General features: G+C 41.7%; 1 protein-coding gene across 2 annotated transcripts in view; it reads left to right on the forward strand.

The window, feature by feature from the left end:
• Positions 1-22,981, forward strand: part of FEZ1 (fasciculation and elongation protein zeta 1) — a 52,525-nt gene that overhangs the window by 5,527 nt on the left and 24,017 nt on the right. The window contains exons 2-3 of one of the 2 annotated variants that reach the window (XM_008064250.1): positions 865-1,223; positions 10,063-10,162. In XM_008064250.1, coding sequence (XP_008062441.1) covers positions 913-1,223; positions 10,063-10,162 — 411 coding nt within the window. In that variant the 5' untranslated portion in view covers positions 865-912. Of the gene's footprint in view, positions 1-864; positions 2,152-10,062; positions 10,163-22,981 lie in introns of those variants that run through there. The other variant, XM_021715646.1, reaches the window with a different exon arrangement.

The following is a 22,981-nucleotide window of genomic DNA, read 5'->3' on the forward strand; positions in this document are numbered from 1 at the left end:
AAAAAAGTTAATATTTCTATTTTTTTTTCCCCGAGTTGGAGTCTCACTCTGTCGCCAATACTGGAGTGCAGTGGCACGCTCCCGGCCACCGCAGCCTCGACCTGCTGGGGTCCGGCGATCCTTCCTCCTCAGCCTTCCAAGTAGCTGGAACTACAGGCGTGTGCTACCACGCCCGACTAATTTTTTTTTATTTATTGTAGAGATGAGGTCTCGCCGCCCAGGCGGGTCTCGAACGCGTGGGCTCAGGCAATCCACTCACCTCAGCCTCCCAAAGCGCTGGGATTACAGGCTGAGCCACCGAGCCTGGCTAAAAGTTAATATTTCTATAGCAAAACACACAAAATGAGTTAAGTTTAAACCATAAGAAGCTTCATATTCATATTGGTAAAATTGAGTTGTCAAATAAATTTAGGTCATGTCACATTTGCCACCAAACAAGTCATGAAAATTTTCTAGTTTTCAGAGTGTTTAGTTAAGTATGTAGATCTCTGGTAATAGTAATTATTAATAATAATAACAATAGCAACAGGGAATATTCATCAATGTTGGCATTTATTATCTGCCAGGCACTGTTTTAAGCAAGTTACCTGTATTTACTCCTTTAATCTTATAATAACACTTTGAGGTGTGTCCAGTTACTATATCTGTCTGAGAAGAATAAAAAAAGAAGTTACTAACTCACCTAATATTACAACTGGTAGGGAAAGAACAGGATGACGCCTAGATGGTCTGGTCAGGGATGCATACTTAAACCACTGCACTATGCTTTTTGGAGCAGGGAATTGTATGCAGGCGTATCTCCAAAGCTAACTTTATTTAGGTTAGCCAAGTCCAAACTCATATTACCGTGTCTATTTTGTCTAGGTGGTAAACGAATCCTGAAAGTCGCTGTTGCTCTATTCTTGGGCAAGAATGGAGGCCCCACTGGTGAGTCTGGATGAAGAGTTTGAGGACCTTCGGCCCTGCTGCTCGGAAGACCCAGAGGAAAAGCCTCAGTGTTTCTATGGCTCATCTCCCCACCATCTAGAGGACCCCTCCCTCTCTGAGCTTGAGAATTTTTCTTCCGAAATAATCAGCTTCAAGTCCATGGAGGACCTCGTGAATGAATTTGATGAGAAGCTCAATGTCTGCTTTCGGAACTACAATGCCAAGACTGAGAACCTAGCTCCCGTGAAGAACCAGTTACAGATCCAAGAGGAGGAGGAGACCCTTCAGGACGAGGAGTAAGAAGTCTTAATTGCCCTCTCCTGCTTCAGTCAAGAACCCTATAGTCTGGGGCTCCTTGACATAGTACTAGTTTCTGTCTATAGGTTTATGGCAATACTATATTTTTATGTTAGTGGGACAGTGCCCTGGTAATTACTGACATTGTTCTATATGTGTCCCTTTATAGTCACCTGCAGAGAGCTAGAGGAATGAAGGATTTGGGTTTCCTTGGACACAAGATAGAATTTCAGGAGCACAGTAAATTTAGGGGTCTATCCTCATCTTCTTTATCTTAGTGGAGATCCACCCAGATAGCAGAAACAAGGTCCAGTAAAAAAAAAAAAAAATTAATTGTGATGGAGGAATCTATGTCATTGGACCAACTTGCTTCAAGAAACACTAGAATATGAAAATCTCAGAATTGTTAACAGCCCCTCTGGTCTGGAAAATTATCTACAAATATTAAGATATATTCAAATAAGAAAGCATCTAAGCTGAACTGAGAGTGCAGGGAACTACCTGGACAAATAAAGGTGAAAACTAGGTGATATAGTTTTTGAGTATGCAGATTCCTTGTGTTACTTGTTAGCTACTATCTAGGGTCTTAACAGTAAACAAGAAAAGGGATCTGAAAAAAATACTATTTAAGAAGGGACTAGAAAGAGACGAAGGAGATAACATGTCACACAAATGAAAGAAGGATGTTTTAGGCATTTAGTAAAAATGCAGTACTTTCTCCTTAACTGTGGAGGAATATATTTAAGATCTCAAGTGGATGACTGAAACCACTGAGAGTACCAAACTCTTATATACCATGTTTTTTCCTATACATTTATCCCTGTGATAAAGCTTATAAATTAGGCACAATAAGAGACTAACAACTATAACTCATAATAAAGTAGTATAATTATAACAATATTCTGTAATAAAAGTCATGTGAATGTGGCCTCTCTCTCTCTCTCTTTCAAAATATCTTATTGTACTGTTCAGCAGGTAACTGAAACCTCAAAAGCAAAACTGCTTCTAAGGGGGGACTACTGTATGCATGAATTCCCTATAGAGATAAAATATACATCAGTTGTTCTTCAGGTATTACACAAGAAATGTCAAGTAGGTGATCATGGAAGTTTGGAGCAACCGTGCTTTTGGTTTCTCTTTTTATGGACTTGAGCAGGAAGACTTTGCTCATACAAAATGGAGTAAGAGGCGTGTCCGAGAAGATTTGAAATTGACTATATTCTGGAGAGGGTTGTTTATTTGATGACTACTAAGACTGTACCTCTGTAAATACAGGGGCTATATCTCTCTGTCTTAGTCATTCTTACATCCCTACTGTGTAATACAATGCTTGGCCTATAGTAAATGATCAAATTTTATATATATATATATATATATATATTATTTTATTTTATTTTTTTTTGAGTTGGAGTCTCACTCTGTCACCCAGACTGGAGTGCAGTGGCCACTCCCAGCCACTGCAGCCTCGACCTGCTGGGCTCCGGCGATCCTTCTACCTCAGCCTTCCAAGTAGCTGGAACTACAGGTGCATGCTACCAAGCCCGGCTAATTTTTTTTTAATTTATTGTAGAGATGAGGTCTCGCCAAGTTGCCCAGGTCAGTCTCGAACCTGCAGGCTTAGGCAATCCACTCATCTCAGCCTCTCAAAGCGCGGGATTACAGGCTGAGCCACTGAGCCCGGCTCAAATAATATTTTTGAATGAAATATTAATGAACTGGATGAGTGATAATAGTTACCCTTGTATGCTCAAGTAATGTACTTCTAGGCCCACACTTGTCTCCTTTTTTTTTAAATTAATGTTAGCCTGAAGGTATGATCACAAAGAACATTTCACTCTGGTGACCAGTACTATAACTGTAGGTTGTGTGTTCCAATTCAATTTTAAGTTTCAAATGGATTCTTTTTAGATTCTGAGCCTGTATAACTTGCTCAACTTCTGTAAGTCAAAAAAGAATAGCTCTGGGGTTTTATTATACAGAGTATTTTTTTGTTCCAGTGTACCAGGCAATGAACTAGAAACACAAAGACTATGAATTCTAATTTTCATGCTTTCACTGACTCATTGTGTGACCTTGGGCAAGTCACTTAACTGTAGTTGACTGCATGGGCCCTCATCTATGAAACCTCCAGAGCTCAATTTTGATGAAGCGGGGCTAAGGACTTGCAAAGAACATAATTTCTTACCTCACTCAGGATGTGCTTTGAAAATGACATTTTAAGATGCGTCCCATTCCTTTTGCTTCCAACAAATCATTTCCCCCATCTAAACCCCTCCTCTGCCTCATTAAGGATGAAAGCTCAGTGAGCAGGTCTTATTCTCTTCTAGCACATTAGCAGAGGCCACTCAATGTTAATTACCGTCACATGGGATTATTGGTCTTTTCAGCCTGATTTTTCTGACTTGACTGCCTCATTGACTGCCTCACCTAAGAGACCAAAGGTTGAATAATTCCTTGGAGATAAAGTATATGATTTGGGGACAGTGTAGAGGGAGGAAGCTGGGAAGGAAGAAATTAACACTGTGCTTTCTAGGCATTCAGTGTATCTAAAGCCTCTTTAAAACTTAAAATAAAAATTGAAATTACATTATACACTTTGTTTTACAGACACTATCCAGATATTTCAACTGTGAAATTATGACTAAGTAAAGGAAAAGGATGATTTAATATCTAACCTGGCTGCGGTCTTTCTGAGCATAGTTCTGGTGTTACTGTAATAAACTCGCTCAGGTTTGGCATTTAGAGATGTTTTATCCACAAATGAATTAAAAGTGTTGTGGGTGGGTTAGAACTAAATATTAGACGCTTCAAGCAAAATCATGGAAATTCTTAGGTAAACTAGCCTCCTTAAAGATAGCACAAGCCGGCCAGGCGTAGTGGCTCAAACGTGTGATCCCAGCATTTTAGGAGGCTGAGGTGAGAGGATTGCCTATGCTCAGGGGTTCAAGATCAGCATGGGCAACCTGGTGAGATCTCATCTCTACAATAAATAAAAAATAAGCTGGGTGTGGTACCACTGGCCTGTAGTTCCAGCTACTTGAAAGACTGAGGTGGAAGCAGGTCTAGGCTGCAGTGGCCGTGAGCATGCCACTGCACTCCAGCCTGGGCAACAGAGTGAGACCCCAATTCAAAAAAAAAAAAAAAAAGATGGCACAAGTCAAAGAGCAAATGCAGTGATTCTCTTAGAAGTTTTGTTTTCTTTAGGTCAATTTGGAACTATTTGACCAATGGAGGCTGAGATTTGTCAACTTATCTCTGATTTGTCAGGTTATAGAAGTTTCAGACATTAAGGGAGAGTCAGATTTGAAAATATATTTTCTCGTTTTGAACTCAAAATATTCCAGAATCTCTTCTTTGTGTATGTGTGATTACCTTTTTCCTTTGCCATAAGAGATCAGACCCAGAAGTCAGAGCCTCTGAGGGGTCACTACAACATGGGAATGGACAACCTTCACCTTCCCTCCTGCCTCATTTGGAATCTCTTATTAGCCCTCTTACATGTACCCTGAAGATAGAGGGGTTAAACATGGAAGAATAGTGGCCGTTTCCTCTTCTTTAGATAGAATTATTGAACTAATGGTGAAAGTAAAAATAAAATGCCCACAATAAGTAGCTGCCTGTTGTCAGATATACTTGGAATTGAAGATAAGTAAATACCGACTAGTCAGATAGGGAAAGCCACAGATAACTGTGGTTTTTAGAAAATTAAATTATCTTCTTAGAAGTTTAGTTTCCCTTTATAGTAGGCAGAGATAGTATTATTCTATTTAAACATTTGAATAAATCTAAAAAGTTGTGGAAAAGCATGAATGTGCTGTTAATAATATTTACTTCCTAAACATTAACTGCAAAAGTGTACTTGTGTTAACACACGTCTGAGTGTGGATATTGGCTTGACTGGACATCAGCAAAACGTTGGAAGTTGCCAGCCTAGGGGGAATTAAGAGAATAGTTAACAAGTTGGAATTCTAATAAACCCTTTAAGCTGCCTACCATATTGTCAGAAATAGATACATAGGGTGTGTGTGTGTGTGTGTGTGTGTGTGTGCGTGTGTGTGTGTGTGTGTGTGTGTGTGTGTGTGTGTGTGTGTGTATCAGGACTTGATAGAGCCCTGATGGCTTTGTTCCCAGTTCCAGGCCCCACAGCTCTTTATACTCTTGTTTTGGTACCACCCACTCCGCTGGGTTTGCTCATACTCTGCCAGCCTCCTTTCCCAAATCCTCAGCTCTCTGTGGTAAAAGATAGTTTAGTCAATTCTACAGGCATCTAAGCCCAAGCTATAAATATGCACATGAAAAAGCCTTTTCGTTATTACAGGAATGGAGACAGAAAATTGAATCTCAGGCGTCATGGCAGCATAATGATAGGAACTGAGGCAACCTGTTTAATCTTAGTTCTCTGATAAATGATGGAGTAGATAGCTTTCAAAGTCTCCTTTCCCCAAGACAGGAGTAAATAGCAGGATGCTTCTCAGAGAAGTGGAATTTTACAGTCCACCTCAGGGTACTTATGAAAGGAAATATATCCATTTCCAAGAACCCTGCTTATGATGGGATAGATGGCTTCTCTGGGGAGAAAAGCCCTTCTATTCTCTTCCTCACAGAAAGCTTTATATCCCCCGCACCCCTGGCTCTTCTTTTCCTGTGGCTGCCTGGCTGCCAGTGTTCTGCCTTTGCTTTCCATCACCTTTCCCTGGGCTAGAGATCTAGGTAGAAAGCCGTCCTATACCACAGCTGCCTTTGCTGTTTCTCCTTTTGTAGATGCATGAAAGCATGATGACCAGGTGTGGATTTTTCACTCAGAGCCACTTTCTAAATTGCCCCTCTTGGTTGTGATTAGGAACTCAGTATATTGTTCTGATGCTCATGCTACTGCCAATCATATAATTCATAAAAAGTTGGAATAAATCGGGTGCTGTGACACACGCCTGCAATCCCAGCACTTTAGGAGGCAGAGGCAGGAGGATTGTCTGAGGCCAGGGGTTCAAGACCAGTCTGAGATACTTGGTATGACTTGTCCCTACAATAAATTAAAAAAGTAGCTGGGTATGGTGGCACATGCCTGTAGTCCCAGTTACTTGGGAGGCTGAGGCAGTTATCACCTGAGCCCAGCAGGTCAAGACTGTGGTGGCCGTGAGCATGCCACTGCACTCCAACTGGGTGACAAAGTGAGACTTCAATTTAAAAAAAGAAAGTTGGAATTGTTAAGTGGTTAGGATTATGGATCCTGTAGCTGTACTGCCTGCGTTCAAATCCCACCTCTACCATTACTGACTGTGTGAGCTTCGACAAGCTAATGAACTTCACCATGTTTCAATTTTTTCTCATTAGTATCTGCCTTACAGAGTTGTGAGGGATGAATGAATTAATTTACATAAAGAGTTTTCAATTTTTTTTTTTTTTTTTTAGTTGGGCTGTCACTCTGTCACCTAGGCTGGAAGGCAGTGGCACAGTCACAGCTCACTGCAGCCTTGACTTCCTGGGCTCATCAATTCTTATGCCTCAGCCTCCTGAGTAACTGCATGCCACCACACCTGGCTAATTTTTAAAAAAATTTTTTGTGGAGATGAGATCTCACTAGGTTGCCTAGGTTGGTCTCAAACTCCTGGGCTCAAGCAATACTCCTGCCTCAGCCTCCCAAAGTGCTGGGATTACAGGCATGAGCCCCTGAGCCCAGCCTCATGTAAAGCGTTTAGAATAGTACCTGGCTGTAGTGAATGCTCAGTAAGCATTGACTGCTGTTGTTATTATTGTTAAATGGGCACTGAATAAGTATGGAACAGGTGCGCAAGTGATTACAAGAAAGAGATGAAAGCCACTTTATCTTAAAGGTTATTTATAAACTTCAAAGGACAAAAAGTATGTTAGAAAGGAAGAAGAACCACTGGACAAAATATGAAAGAGATGAGGATGGTTTGAAATCCCAAGGAGATAAAGGTTTAGGAAATTGTCATGAAAAATCTGAAATTAGAAGATAAAATCCAAAGCATGTCAGTGAAGGCTCAGACGAGAAGAGTGGGCACTGTCTAAATGATCTGAGAAAGCCGCTGGTTGTCACTTTAAGGATATAATCGTTTCAAGGTCGTTGGAAAGTGAGTAGTCCATTAAAGTACTCAGCTCCTTCCAGTCTAGGAGTGGTACAAAAGGCTCCTGCCTATTTTGGGCTTTGCTGAATTTCATTTCTGCAGGCACTTCCTGCAGGGACAGCTCTGAAGGTCAGTGTCTATATGCATGTTGCTCATTCTTGCAGCAGAGAACGCAATGCGGTGATGTAAAGGAGTCCTACAACGACCTTTCCAGTGGGTGTGGTGCCTCAGAGCTTAGTCCTAAAGAGAACAAATCCTATTTGCCTTTTGACTCTAGAATGCTAATGTCACTTGGATTTAGAATTAGTCTGGATTAATGCAGCTCTAATAGTGCCTCGTGGAAATTAGGATATCACCCGTGGTTTACGAAGTAGGCTCTGAAATCCTGCTGAGTGGATGTCTAATGGGCAATTGATGAGTTCCCTGAAAATGCTTTCTTGTAATGGTAGGAAAATAATGAATAAGCGGATGCCCCAAGCACTGCCATTAAATTGTGTTTTCATGAATTCCTTTTATTTGTTTCATCACCAATTGTATGCAATTTTGCACTAGGAAAATCTCTGCTTATATACTCATATATTATATATTCTTTCTGATTTTGTTTATGTTAATAGCACCTCATTATTTTCTGATTTCAAGTGTCTGTGCTCTGGTGTATATATAATTATATATACACACATATACACATTTGCACTTATCTTTTCAGCATCTTACAATATATTTTGTTATGTTTCTGATTTGATCTATATGTATATATATTTGCCTTTCTTTTTTTGAGTCTCACTCTGTTGCCTAGGCTGGAGTGCAGTGGCACAATCATGGCTCACCATAGCCTTGACCTCCTGGGCTCAGGTGATCCTTCTGCCTCAGCCGCCCGAGTAGCTGGGACTACAGGCACGTGTCACCATGCCTGGCTAATTTTTTGTAGAGACGAGGTCTCGCTATATTTCCCAGGCTGATCTGTTTCTTTTTTCTTTTTTTTTTTTAAGTTGGAGTCTCACTCTGTCACTCAGACTGGAGTGCAGTGGCCACTCCAGCCTCAACCTGCTGGGCTCCGGCGATCCTTCCGCCTCAGCCTTCCAAGTAGCTGGAACTACAGGCGTGCGCTAACACACTCGGCTAATTTTTTGATTTATTGTAGAGATGAGGTCTCGCCAAGTTGGCCAGGCAGGTCTCTAGCCCGCGGGCTCAGGCAATCCACTCAGCTCAGCCTCCCAAAGCGCGATACTACAGGCTGAGCCACCGAGGCCGGCTTCCAGGCTGGTCTTGAACTCCTGAGCTACCCAAGTAGTCTTCCTGCCTCAGCCTCCCAAAGTGCTGGAATTAGTAAACCATCAAGCCTGGCCTGCTTATTTTTAAATCTTGATTTCACAGGTGTCACTCATGATTGACATACATAGGCACCTGAAGGAGATTGCATAGAGCTCTCATTTATCATTATCTAATATTAACTCAAGTGTTGTTGGCTTTCATGGATGGCATTATTTTAGGAGCTTGGTTTACTGATTTACGTTAATCTCTTGATGTTGACTAGTTTATGTATTTTCCTGACATATGTTTGAAACTTTAGAATTTTCCCCAATCCCTCTCCCCTTTTTTTCAAAGAAATCTTTCTGAAATAAATTAGTTAAGGAATAAGAATTATAGAAGGCTGGGCACGGTGGCTCATGCCTGTAATCCCAGCACTTTGGGAAGTTGAGGCGAAAGGATCACCTGAGCCCAGGGGTTCAAGACCAACCCGGGCAACTTGGTGAGACCTCGTCTTTACAATAAATCAGGAAAAATTAGCCAGCCATGGTGGTATGTGCCTGTAGTTCCAGCTACTTGGAAGGCTGAGGTGGAAGGATCGCCTGAACCCAGCAGGTCAAGGTTACGGTGGCTGTGAGCATGCTACTGCACTCCAGCCTGGGCGACAGGGTGAGACTCTGACTCCAAAATAGGAATTTTAGAAGTCCTTTCTTATAATGTATATATCAGAATTTTACAAAGACACTTCATAATAAAGGTAGCCCCATCTTCTCCCACCAAAAACTAATTCTGTAGACTGAGGTATATTTATTGGTTCCCTTCACATATGGTGTTTACCTTACAGTGTTCATGATAGTGAAACAACACGTTTAGACTCTACATTGCTAGAGGGCAGGATCTTGCAACCTGTGGGCTCAATGGAACATTCTGAGTAATAAGCAAGCATTCACAGCATTGGCATTATTCCCTTATCTACATAGATATTAAGGAGTTAATTTCTGAACATTTAGATTGCAGGCCTCTGAAATGGAAATGGTTATAAACTAGATAATGATCCTAATCTTAATTAGATTCAGTCAGAAAATCTGCCCAGGTCTCTATCGCTCCCCTTTTCTCTGTCTCTGCCCACAGTAAAGGAAACATGGACAACCTCTTAGGTTCAGAGACTGGACTCTTTGGGTGAGGGGCAGATTTATTTTCAATGCCAGAGGTGGTTTGATTGTAGACTCTGTGGTTTGTATCTCAATGGTGAGAAATTTCTCTTCCCTTAAGCAAACACCTTTCACACTGAAGCCCCTGGCCAGCCTCCATGCTCTTGGCTTTTTCTTTCCTGGATGTGGCTCTAATTCAGTTTTTAAGCTGCTTTGCCCCTGCATGCTGGAAGGCAGATGATCTCAGCCTGGCACACACAGAAGCCTCTCTCCTCTCCTGGCCCAGCTCTTCCTTCCTCCAGGCGGGGCCAGGCCACAGATGTGTGCTAATGAGAGCTTCTCTTTGTTTACAGGGTTTGGGATGCTCTGACAGACAATTACATCCCTTCACTCTCAGAAGACTGGAGAGACCCAAACATCGAGGCTCTAAATGGCAACAGCTCTGACACTGAGGTACCACTCTGGGGCCCACTGATTAGTAGGGCTTGAGAAGATGTGAAATCCAGTTAGAAAAACATTCAGTAACTGAACAATCTTCCTCATTATATAATGAAGCTCAGCAATAGCTCAAATTTATTGTTAGGAAGATAGGAGTTGAGGAGGGTGAAAAATAACTGGGTATAACTATGGCAACAGCAGACACTGGGGACTCCTAAGGGGGGAAGGGAAGGGGCAAGGACTGAAAAACTGCCTACTGGATGCTATGCCCACCAACCGGATGACGGGCTCAATAGAAGCCCAAACTTCACCATCAAGCAAAAAACCTGCATATGCAAAAACACACATAGGTACGACTTGAATCTAAAATTAAAATAATAGCCAGGCTCAGTGGCTCAGCTTGTAATCACGTGCCTTTGGGAGGCTGAGGTGAGTAGATTGCCTGAGCCCGCGGGTTCGAGACCCGCCTGGGCAGCGAGATCTCATCTCTACAATAAATCAAAAAATCAGCCGGGCGTGGTAGCGCATGCCTGTAATTCCGGCTACTTGGAAGGCTGAGGCGGCAGGATCGCCGGAGCCCGGCAGGTCAAGGCTGCGGTGGCCGGGAGCAGCCACTGCACTCCAGTCTGGGCGACAGAGTGAGACTCCAACTCAAAATAAAATAAAATAAAATAAAAATAATAAATAAATAATATAATAATAAGGGGGACATAAAGTATATCCGAGGTAATGGGATGTTATCTGTAAAAAGTGGAAATGCAGATAACTTCTATTGCCAATCTGTGTACTACAACACGCAAAATAAGGTGGTCTGAAATAAGAGGAGGAGAGTATCACAGGCTTCTTTCAGGTTCTAATAATGATGGTTTAAAAAAATCAGGCCAGGCACAGTGGCTCATGCCTGTAATATCAACACTTTGGGAGGTGGAGGCTAGAGGATTGCCTGAGCCCAAGGGTTCAAGACCAGCCTGGGCAACTTGTTGAGACCTAGTTTCTACAATAAGTCAAAAAAGAATTAGCCAGGCATGGTGGCACACACTTGTAGTTCAAACTACTTAGAAGACTGAGGTGGAAGGATCTCCTGAGCCCAGCATGTTGAGGCTGTGGTGGCCGTGAACGTGCAAATCAACTCAAGCCTGGGTGACAGAGCGAGACTCCGACTCAAAAAAACAAAAAACAAAAAAGACCAGTTTTTCTCATCTAAAATGAACAGGTCAGGTCCACCAAAAGCAAAACTGAGAATGAGTGCTGACAGATCTTGTACTTGGCAATGACCAGAGGTAGGGCCCAGATACAGCCACCCAAAGGGGAAGAATTCTTTTTTTTGAGTCAGAGTCTCACTCTGCTGCTCAGGCTGGAGTGCAGTGGCACGGCCACAGTTCACCACAGCCTTGACCTCCTGGTCTCAGGTGATCCTTCCATATCAGCCTCCTAAGCAACTGGGACTAAAGGTGTGCTACCATGCCTGGCTAATTTTTGTATTTTTTGTAGAGATGATGTCTCACTATGTTGGTCTAGGCTGGTCTCGAACTCCTAGACTCAAGCAATCCTCTCACATTGGCCTCCCAAAGTACTGAGATTATAGTGATAAGCCACCATGCCCGGCCAAGAATTCTTTATGAAATTCACATAAGGGAATGTTTATATGTCTGAACCAGAGTCACACTTCATAGTTATTGATGCCAAGGAAGAAAGTTAGTCAAAGGGCTTCTGAAAAATAAAGAAGATACTTGATCTTGAGTTGATTTGCACAGGCCATGGGGAGGTCTCAATTGTCCCTTCTGGCTGACTCTACGTATAGGATGATTTCTTAGTGAGTTGGGACTGCTGTAACAGAATACCTTAGACTGAGTAATCTATAAAAAATGGAAATTTACTTTTCATAGTTCTGGAGGCAGAGTAAGTCCAAGATCAAGGCACTGGCAGATTCTGCATCTGGGGAGGGCCTGCTTTCTGGTTCATAGATGGATCCTTCTCACTGTATCCTCACGTGGTGGAAGAGGCTAACAAGCTCCCTTGAGGACAAAAGGGCTCCACTCCCATGATTTAATTACCCCCTCAAAGCCCCACCTTCTAATAACATCACTTTGGGCATTAGGATTTCAACATGAACTTTGGGGAGATACGAACATTCATAGCACAGAAAAAGGTAAAATCATGGAATGGTTTTGTTCATGTTAAACACCAAGTTCTGCCTCGCTTAGTCTTCTAGTTTCGGCTGTGAAGGATTTTTAACAATTTCTTATCAGGAGGGGCTGTCTCAGCCCCATGGGCTCAGCAAATGATGGGGTGGGGAGGGTGGATCTAATCTAAGTGCTCCAGAATTGAGTCCAAGTAAAAGAGCAAGAAACATTCCCTTTACTGGGCGATATATTTGTAGTTTATTGCTCAAAATAGCATAGCAAAGTGACCAATAGTCTGATTTGTTCAAAAAGTGGCTGTATATCCTGCTTAACTATTTTAATAATTAACAGTTCAAACTACTCAAAACCTCAAAGCTTCATTGACTAGAGCAGGTAAGGTGATAACTTTGAGACTAAGATTGACTGCAAGCCTACTCAGCACAGATGCAGGAGGTTGTGTCTCAGGCCCTGTTTTAGATTCTTTACTTCTAATATTCTCTTGTAATGCTTGTATGTATGGTGTTTAGTACTTACCCAAAATGCAGAGGAGAAGAAGGCAATAATAGAATACATCTAGTTATTGAAATTAAATCAGGTACTTTACAGTGCAAGAGGCAGCTTTTGCTTGGTTATCTCTTTTGCCACCCTTCCAATTCATTTTGTGGATTAAGCCAAAGGATATATAAGATAGCCTGCCCTTCAAAAGAACTTTAATTTATCCTCATTTGCAGATTTCCCTCAAGAGGGTTAATATTTCAGGGCAAGTTGAATGACCCTGAGAAGGATGATCTTGAGCTCTGTTCCTTGTAGTATTTCTTCCATCTAACCCATGGGAAAAGGACAGAGTAGCAAAAGTGGATGGATTAAGGCTGGTTTATTTCATCCTCCTTTATTATCTGGATTAATTACAGTAGAAGCTCTATGAATTGACCTCAGTTTAAACGACTTACTAGATTGACCAGTGTTCTGTATTCCTTCTGTAAAACATATGAAAAAAAGCCTGTGGCATGCTGAATGCACACAGCTGGTGCTTCCTGTCCAGTGAACCCTCATACCCTCCATTTTAGTGGTCCACTTTCAAGAATCATTTGTTCTCAGACATGTTCATATTTGTCCTTGTGACTGTACTAAGTAATTTAATTAAATATTATACAAACTGTTGAATTGTGGCTACAAAGAGACTCATTTTTACTTTGTTAAATTCAAGGTAACACATGTACATAGTCAAAAAAGGCTTTTAAAATAATACATTGTAAGTATAAGCCATACAAAAATAAAAATAGCAGCCCCTTCCCTTGTCTTGTATTCCATAGAGGCAACCACTTGCATTTATTTTAGTTTTTTTTTCTTTTTTGCGTATAATGTCAATTTTCTAATAGCATATTTATATTAGTATTTCACAAATTTTTTAAAAATTTCAGTTTGGGCTGTTATCTATTAACTTTGTACTATACAAAATGAAGCTTTCACTTTTATACCACCCTAAATACTTATGCTTACCCTTTCCTCCTTCTAATATACAGTTGTCACCAATTTATATTTAATATTCAATATTATATATATATGTACTATTATAGCTATGTAAATACTATTTTCAGACTGAATTATGTACTGTCCTATAAGAATATTTACTTTCTCATGCAACTTTTTGGAGTTTAAAATCACCTTGTTTTTTTCCCTTTGCTTAGTTTCCAATATATCTATTGGAAATAGATATTGTTAATTCAGTCCTCAACTCTGATTAAACTGTAATCCTCACAGTATGGTGGTGGTCGTTCTGCATTCTTTATGTGATGGTCAGTCAGGTGCAGCCAAAAGAGGAGCTACAAGAGGGGCTGAGGGAAACAAAATCTATTAGGTGCATAAGTCCTAGAAGAAGGCTAGGCTCGCCACAGGGGGCCACATGGGGAAGTGTTAGTGTGGGTTAGGAAGTAGAAGGAATGAAGGGTGAGCCAGGCCTTCACTGGGTTTCCTGGGAAAAGGACACACAAGGTAGGGTAAATTGTTTAGGATTGACTGGTTTGAATTAGTCCAACAAGCTCTTAAGTCTAGGGGTGGTCCTTAGTGCCAGGTATCTGGCCCTGGGTTGAGTCAGGCAGAGGACTCTTGCTTCCTGGGGTGTTTGGGCCAGAGAGAGGCTTTGGTTAGTTGGCTTATCAAAGGCATGCTCCTTGCTGAGCCCTTTGCTATCTTCTAAGCATTGGCTAGCCTCAGAGGTGCAATCAGTCTCTCCCCACCAGAAAGGTCTTTAAAATGTCAAAATATCATAGTATACGGAAAATTGAAAAATATTTGCACTACAAAGGTTTAAAAAAAATCAGGTACTGGCCAGTCTCGGTAACTCAACCTGTAATCCTAGCACTTTGGGAGGCCGAGGTGAGTGGATTGCCTGAGCCTGCAGGTTCGAGACCCACCCGGGCAATTTGGTGAGACCTCATCTCTACAGTAAATCAAAAATTAGCCGGGCGTGGTAGTGCACACCTGTAATTCCGGCTACTTGGAAGGCTGAGGCAGAAGGATCACCGGAGCCCAGCGGTTCAAGGCTGAGGTGGCTGGGAGCGGCCACTGCACTCCAGTCTGGGCGACAGAGTGAGACTCCAACTCAAAAAAAAAGTCAGGTACCGTATTGTGTCAATTTGATATTTTTTTTCTCAAAAATATCCCAAGTGCCTTTCATCTTTTTGCTAAAACTGGTCTGGTGGTATCCTAGATCACCACACAGCTATTGTCCTGGGACTGTCCTTTACCTGGGCTTTCTTCTTGCCTTTCTCTCCTTGTCCTCTGGTTGCTATATTTAAAAAATATTTCTGGGTATAGTCTTTTGGTGAAAAAAAAATCCACTATATTCTACAGAAGGGGTACAGAGAAATATGTTTTTTAAAGAATATATTGATAACATCATTGTTACCTGTCCTGTATCTAATTGAGAGTTTGATTTGATAGACAGGTATTCTAGGATGAAGAAAGTTTAGTTCAGCATTCTTTTTTTGGCTCGGCAATCACTGCTCACTACAGCCTTGACCTCCTGGGCTCAGGCAATCCTTCCGCCTCAGCCTTCCAAGTAGCTGGAATTATAGGCGTGTGCCACCATGCCTGGCTAATTTTTCAAATTTTTTTTGTAGAAATGAGGTCTCACTATGTTGCTCAGGCTGATCTTGAACTCCTGGGCTCAAGCAATTCTCTTACCTTGGCCTCCCAAAGTGCTGGGATTACAGGCATGAACCGTCAAACCCAGCACTATAGCTATAAAGTTTGAAATAAAGTAGTAGAAGTTCTCCAACTATGTTCTCTTTCTTTTCCAAGTTGTTTTGGCTATCTTAAGTCCGTTGCATTTTCATATAAATCTTGGAATCAGCTAATGAATTTTTACAAAAACGCTTGTTGGAAATTTGACTGTAATTGTGTTGAATCTACAGATAAAATGATATATGTGGGTCAATTTATTAAGTAAGATAAAGCCACTTAGTTATGATTTAATCTTTTTTATATAATGTGAGATTTGATTTGCTAATATTTTATTGACGATTTTCGTATCTATGCTCTTTTTTTTTTTTTTTTTGAGTTGGAGTCTCACTCAGTCGTCCAGACTGGAGTGCAGTGGCCGCTCCTGGCCACCGCAGTCTCGACCTGCTGGGCTCTGGCAATCCCTCCGCCTCAGCTTTCCAAGTAGCTGGAACTACAGATGCGCACTACCACGCCTGGCTAATTTATTTATTTATTTATTGTAGAGATGAGGTCTCACCAAGTTGCCCAGGCGGGTCTCGAACCCTCGGGCTCAGGCAATCCACTCACCTTGGCCTCCCAAAGCGTGGGATTACAGGCTGAGCCACCGAGCCTGGCTATGTTCTTTTTCTGAATTTTTCTTTTGTTTTAATGTCATAAGTTGAAAATTGTTCTATCTCTAATTTGTGAAAGAATTTGTGTTAGATTGGTATTATTTCTTCCTTAAATGTTTGATAGACAACACCAGTGCAACCATTTAGGCCTGGGGTTTTCTCTGTGGAAGGTTTTTGATTGAGAATTCAATTTCCCTGAGTCAGTTTGATAAATTATATTTCTCAAGAAATTTATTTAATGTAAGTTATTGAAAGTATTGATCATAAATTTGTTTATAATTTTCTTGTTTAAAAAATGTCTGTAAGATTTATGGTGGTGTTCCCTTTTTTTTTTTTTTTTTTTTTGAGTCGGGTTCTCATTCTGCCACCATGACTGGAGTGCAGTGGCACACTCATGGCCACCGTAGCCTTGACCTGCTGGGCTTGGGCGATCCTTCTGCCTCACTCAGCCTTCTAAGTAGCTGGAGTCACAGGTGTGCGCCACCACACCCGACTAATTTTTAAAAAAAATTTATTGTAGAGATGCGGTCTCGCCAAGTTGCCCAGGTTGGTCTCAAAGCCCTGGACTCAGGCAATCTACTTGTCTTGGTCACCCAAAGTGCTAGGATTACAGGCATGTGCCACTGCACCCAGCTGATGTCCCTTTTTTATTCTTGGTAGTGCCAATTTGTGTTCTCCCTCCCTTTCGCCCTCCTTACCTCCCTCCCTTTCTTCTTCCCTCCATGTCTCTATCCCTCCCTCTGTCTTGTCAATCTGTCTGTGAGTTTATCACTTTTATTAATCTTTGCAGAAAACCACTTGTGGTTTCTTTAATTTTCTCTATTGTTTGTTCATTTTCCAGTTGATTTATTTTTTTAACTTTATTATTTCTTTCCTTCTACTTAATAGGGATTTGATTTGCACTTCAAGCAGGTCAGGCAATCCACTCACCTCAGCCTCCCAAAGGCGCAGGATTACAGGCTGAGCCACCGAGCCCGGCATTTTTTTTTAGCTTCTTTTTTTTGGGGGGGTTGGAATCTCACTCTGTCACCCAGGCTGGAGTGCAGTGGCATGCTCATGGCCACTGCAGCCTTGACCAGCTGGGCTTAGGGTGGTCCTTCTGCCTCAGTCTTCCAAGTAGCTGGAACTATGCCTGGTTATCTTGTAGCTTTAAACTTTTTTTTTTTTGAAACAGAGTTTCACTGTATCACCCAGGCTGGAGTGCAGTGTTGGGATCTCAGTTCTCACTGCACTGACCTCCTGGACTCAGATGATTCTTCTGCCTCAGCCTCTCAAGTAGCTGGGACTGTAAATGTATGCCACCATGACTGGCTAATTTTTTAATTTTTTTTTTTGTAGAAACAGGTTCTCACTATGTTGCCCAGGCTGGTTTTGAACTCCTGGCCTCAAGTGATCCTCTTGCCTCAGCCTCCCATGAGCCATCATGCCTGGCCAGCTTCTTTAAACTTAAAAAAAAAATTTTTTTTATTTTTGAGTTGGAGTCTCACTCTGTCGCCCAGACTGGAGTGCAGTGCCATGCTCCTGGCCACCGCAGCCTTGACCTGCTGGGCTCTGGATCCTTCTGTCTCAGCCTTCCAAGTAGCTGGAACTACAGGCACGCGCTACCACGCCCAGCTAATTTTTTATTTATTGTGGAGACGAGGTCTCGCCAAATTGCCCAGGCAGGTCTCGAACCCGCGGGCTCAGGCAATCCACTCACCTCAGCCTCCCAAGGCGTGGGATTACAGGCTGAGCCACTGAGCCCGGCTTAAAAAAAATTTTAACATAAACACCTTAAAGCTATAAAATTCCATCTAAGCACTACTTTAGCTGAATTTCACATATTTAGTTGGGTATATTTTCATCATTATTCAATTAAAAATAATTTATAATTGTCTCTTGTGATTTCTTCATTGACCCATGGGTTATTTTACAAGTGGCCTGCTTAATTTCAAAGTATTTAGGAGATTTTACAGCTATATTTTTGTCATTTATTTCTAACTTAATTTTGTCAGAAAACATACTTTATATGATTTAAATCTTTTAAAATATATCAGGACTGGTTCAGGATATAGTACATCTTTGTGAATGTGTTATGTACCATTGGAAATAATGTGAGCCAGGCTCGGTGGCTCAGCCTGTAATCCCGCGCTTTGGGAGACTGAGGTGAGTGGATTGCCTGAGCCCGCGGGTTCGAGACCCGCCTGAGCAACTTGGCGAGACCTCATCTCTACAATAAATAAATAAATAAATTAGCCGGGCGTGGTAGTGCATGCCTGTAGTTCTAGCTACTTGGAAGGCTGAGGTGGAAGGATCGCCGGAGCCCAGCAGGTCGAGGCTGCAGTGGCTGGGAGCGGTTACTGTACTCCAGTCCGGGTGACAGAGTGAGACTTCAACTCATAAAAAAAAGAAAATAATGTGAATTCTGCAATTGTTGGTTGTATGTTTTATAAATGTCAATTAGGTTAAGGTGGTTGATAATATTGTTGAATATATCTATATCCTAAATGATTTTTTTGGTCTGTTTATCAATTAGTGAGTGAGAGAAGAGTATTAAAATTCTTAACCATCATTATAGATTTGTTTATATTTCTTTAGTTCTGTTGATTTTTGTTTTATATATTTTGAAGCTCTGTTATTTGGTACATCTTCTTAATTAACTCATCTATCATTATAAAATGTCCCTCTATCTCTGATAGTACTTCTTGTCTTAAAATCTACAATCTACTGTGATATGAATTTAGCCACTGCAGCTTTCTTTTCTTTTCTTTCTTTTTTTCAGAGACAGGGTCTTGCTCTGTTGCCCAGGCTGGAATAACAGAGCCATAGCTCACTGTAGCCTCCAACTCCTGGGCTCAAATAATCCTTCTGCCTCAGCCTCGGAAAGTGTTGGTATTACAGGTGTGAGCAACCACACTTGTCACACTCCAGCTTTCTTATGGAAAAGGGGTGTCAAAAAAAGTCTACACATTTCAAGAGATGTTATCTATGTATTACTTTTTGAAGTAGAATTAAAATATGGTAGCAATGTGTAGTATGATGTTCACTTGACTGTGCTTCCACCGTTTTCTTTGACTACCCTGCCTGTTGCACGGTGATGCTAGCATTAAATTGATTAACACCATCTTTTGAGCGAGTGTTATACTTATGTGTATACATTTTTTTATACCATATATATATATATCCTTTTACTTTACACCTATTAATATCTCTGTATTGATATTTAAAGTGCATTTTTTACAGGTAACATGTAGGTGGGTCTTTTTTTTTTTTGAGTTGGAGTCTCACTCTTGTTGCCCAGGCTGGAGTGCAGTGGCATGCTCATGGCCACTGCAGCTTCTACCTGCTGTGCTTAGGCAATCCTTCCACTTTAGCCTTCCAAGTAGCTGGAACTACAGATGTACACCACCATGTCTGGCTAGTTTTTTTGTGATTTATTGTAGAGACACGGTCTCACCAAATTGCCTAGGCTGGTCTTGAACTCCCTGGGCTCAGGCAATCCTTTCGCTTCAGCCTCCCAAAGCGCCTCAGACTCCCAAGACCACTGCACCCGCCAGCCGGGTCTTGCTTTTATACTCAGTCTGACAATCGATGTGTTTTGGTTTATTGTGTTTAATTTAATTGCATAGTGTTTAGTCCATTAACATTTAACATGACATTGATTGTTTGTGTTAAGGTGTACTGTCTTGCATTTCTGATTGCCCCAACTGGTTTTGTTGCTGTTTTGTAGCTCCCCTGTTTTACCGTTCCTGCTTCCTTTTGGGTTAATCAAATAATCTTTGACTTCCATCTTATGTCTTCTACTGGATTTTTATCTATACCTTTTTGGTTTTTTTTTTTTAGTGGTTCTCAAGGATTGCATTATTAAGTTATCATAAACTACTTAGAATTACTACCGAGTCACTTCGCATAAAATGTAAAATACTCGTAGCAAGTCTATTCCTTCCATCATTCTTGCCATCGTCATATGTTTTATTTCAACCTATGTTATATTTTCCACCACACAAAGCTATTATTTTTGCTTTAGGCAATGAGTTATATTTTAAGGAAATCAAGAGATGGAAAAAAAAAAGACAATTTGTTTATCTTTCCCTACATATTTTTTATTTCTGGTGTTCTTTATTCTTTCCTGTAGATCTATCTGATCTTTCTCATTTCCTTTCGGCCGAAAGCACTTTTTATAGCATTTCTTGTAGTCTGTGGTCACAGGTGACAGATTCTTTCAGGTTTCATTTATTTTATGTTTTTCCCTTCTTTCAAGGATCACAGCCTTGCACTTTCTGTGGCCAGTGCTTAGAAACAATTGGCCCTTAGATTTTGTCCAGATTTATAGTTGTTTATGACAGGAAGGGTAAGTCCCATACCAGTTACTCTGTCATGGCTGAAAGAGGCCATCTCTTCGGTTTTGGTTTTTAGAATTTCTTTTTTCTTTTTTTTTTTTTTAAGTCAGAGTCTCCCTCTGTCACCCAGGCTGGAGTGCAGTGGCACGCCCACAACCACTGCAACCTTGACCTGCTGGGCTCAGCGGATCCTTCTGCCTTAGCCTTCCAAGTAGCTGGAACTACAGGTGTGTGCCACCATCCCCAGCTAATTTTTCTTGATTTATTGTAGAGATGAGGTCTCACCAAGTTGCCCAGGCTTGTCTCAAACCCTTGGGCTCAGGCAGTCCTCTCATCTTGGCCTCTCAAACTGCTGGGATTATAGGAGAAAGCCATTGTTCCTGACCTGGAATTTATTTTAATCAAGTGTTGGACTTCTTAAGCTGATCTTCTGAATCTACCCCTCACTCATTTTCTGTCTACTTATATTGTTTTTCTCTTCAGGGAAAATTTTGAACTTTAACTCTATTGAAAAACTTAAATCATATCATCCTCTTAATTTCTAAAATCTCTTTCTAGTTTTTTGATTAATTCTTATACACAGGTCATGTTTCAAAAAAGTAATTTTTCTGCTATTCCTCTGATGGCAGTAATAATGATTTCTTAGAAGGGGTTTCTTTTGCTCTCTATATTTCTTTTTCTTTTTCTTTTTTTTTTAAGTTGGAGTCTCACTCTGTCGCCCAGACTGGAGTGCAGTGGCCGTTCCCAACCACCGCAGCCTCGACCTGCTGGGCTCCAGCGATCCTTCTGCCTCAGTCTTCCAAGTAGCTGGAACTACAGGAGCGCGCTACCATGCCCGTCTAATTTTTTGATTTATTGTAGAGATGAGGTCTCGCCTGCCCAGGCGGGTCTCGAACCCGTGGGCTCAGGCAATCCACTCACAGCCTCCCAAAGGCGCAGGATTACTTGCTGAGCCACTGAGCCCGGCTTATATTTCTTTTGATTCCCTTTTCTATACATTTGTTTTAGTTCCCATGTTTCATGCTGACAGTTGTTCACACATGTATAGCAATCCTTGGGTATGTTTTTAGATTTAAAAGTAAGACCCAACCGTACCCCACAATATCATAATAAAAAATATTGATTATAAAAAAATATAAAAAAATAAAAATAAAAAAATAAAATAAGCTGGGCTCGGTGGCTCAGCCTGTAATCCCGCGCCTTGAGAGGCTGAGGTGAGTGAATTGCCTGAGCCCATGGGTTCGAGACTTGCCTGGGCAACTTGGCGAGACCTCATCTCTACAATAAACCAAAAAATCAGCCAGGCATGGTAGTGCATGCCTGTAATTCTGGCTACTTGGAAGGCTGAGGCGGAAGGATAGCCAGAGCCCAGCAGGTTGAGGCTGCGGTGGCCGAGAGCGGCCACTGCCCTCCAGCCTGGGTGACAGAGTGAGACTCCAACTCAAAAAAAAAAATAAATAAAATAAAATAAAAGTGAGACCCTAGATGTCTGAGCTCTTCCTGTGAGGTCAGAACTTGTCTCCTGCTGGACTACACTGTGGAACACTCAGTCAGGATCCAGGCATTTTGTCTGGCATGTGTCTGTAGACTTACAGTATCCCCAGAGAGGCATCTTCCAATGGCTTGCTTAAGGAGAAAAAGCTGGCTGCTGGGCATCCTTGGAACCTAGTCAGGGAAGAGACTGGGGGTTTCTTTGGTGAGTTGCTCTATAGATTTTCATGTACTCCCTCTGTTTTTGGTAAGAAACTTCACCTTACGTTTTATTTATTTTACTATTATTATTATTTTTTAGAGACAGGGTCTTGCTCTGTCACCCAGGTTGGAGTGCAGTGGTGCAATCATAGCTTACTGCAGCCTTGACCTCCTGGGCTCAGGCGATCCTTCCTCCTTACCCTCCTGAGTAGCTGGGACTACAGGCATGTGCCACCATGCCTGGCTTACTTTTTATTTTTTGTAGAGACAGGGTCTTGCTATGTGGCTCAGTCTGGTTTCGAGCTTCTGGCCTCAAGCGATCCTCCTGCCTTGGCCTCCCAAAGTTTTGGAATTACAGGGGTGAACCATCGTGCCCGGCCCCCTCACCTCAATTTCAGGTGGCCTGGTTTCCCTGAGTCCAGAACTTCCCTAGTTAAACCTGTTCACAGTGTAGTCTCCAGGCCTTTTGAGAGTGAGAGGATGGTAGTTGCCTTTCTACCTGGGATAGGAGAAGAGACCTGGGTATCTAACTGCTCTTGAAGAATCCTAACAAATCCCTCCTTTTTTAGCACCACTGTATGCTGCACGGTGAGGTGGGGCTACATTTAGGGAATTGAGTTCTCCAGTTCCCAAGCCTTTCAACATTTTCAGTGTGATTCCATTTTCCTTAGGAAGTTTCCCCCACCAGGTTTAACCCTCTTGAGACTGGTGGGTCAGCGACTGCTTTTCAGTGTCTCTTTTGCTGTTGTCTTTTCTCCAATTCACATTGTCCCTGTGGGATATCCTTTGTTGATCCCTTGACTCTCACTTTAGTACAGTTTGAAGAGGAAGGGAAAATAAATGTGTGCCTAACCTGCTGTGTAC

The sequence above is a fragment of the Carlito syrichta genome, unplaced genomic scaffold (assembly GCF_000164805.1).
Source record: "Carlito syrichta isolate Samal-C Ts95f unplaced genomic scaffold, Tarsius_syrichta-2.0.1 Scaffold307242, whole genome shotgun sequence".
Taxonomy (NCBI): Eukaryota; Metazoa; Chordata; class Mammalia; order Primates; family Tarsiidae; genus Carlito; species Carlito syrichta.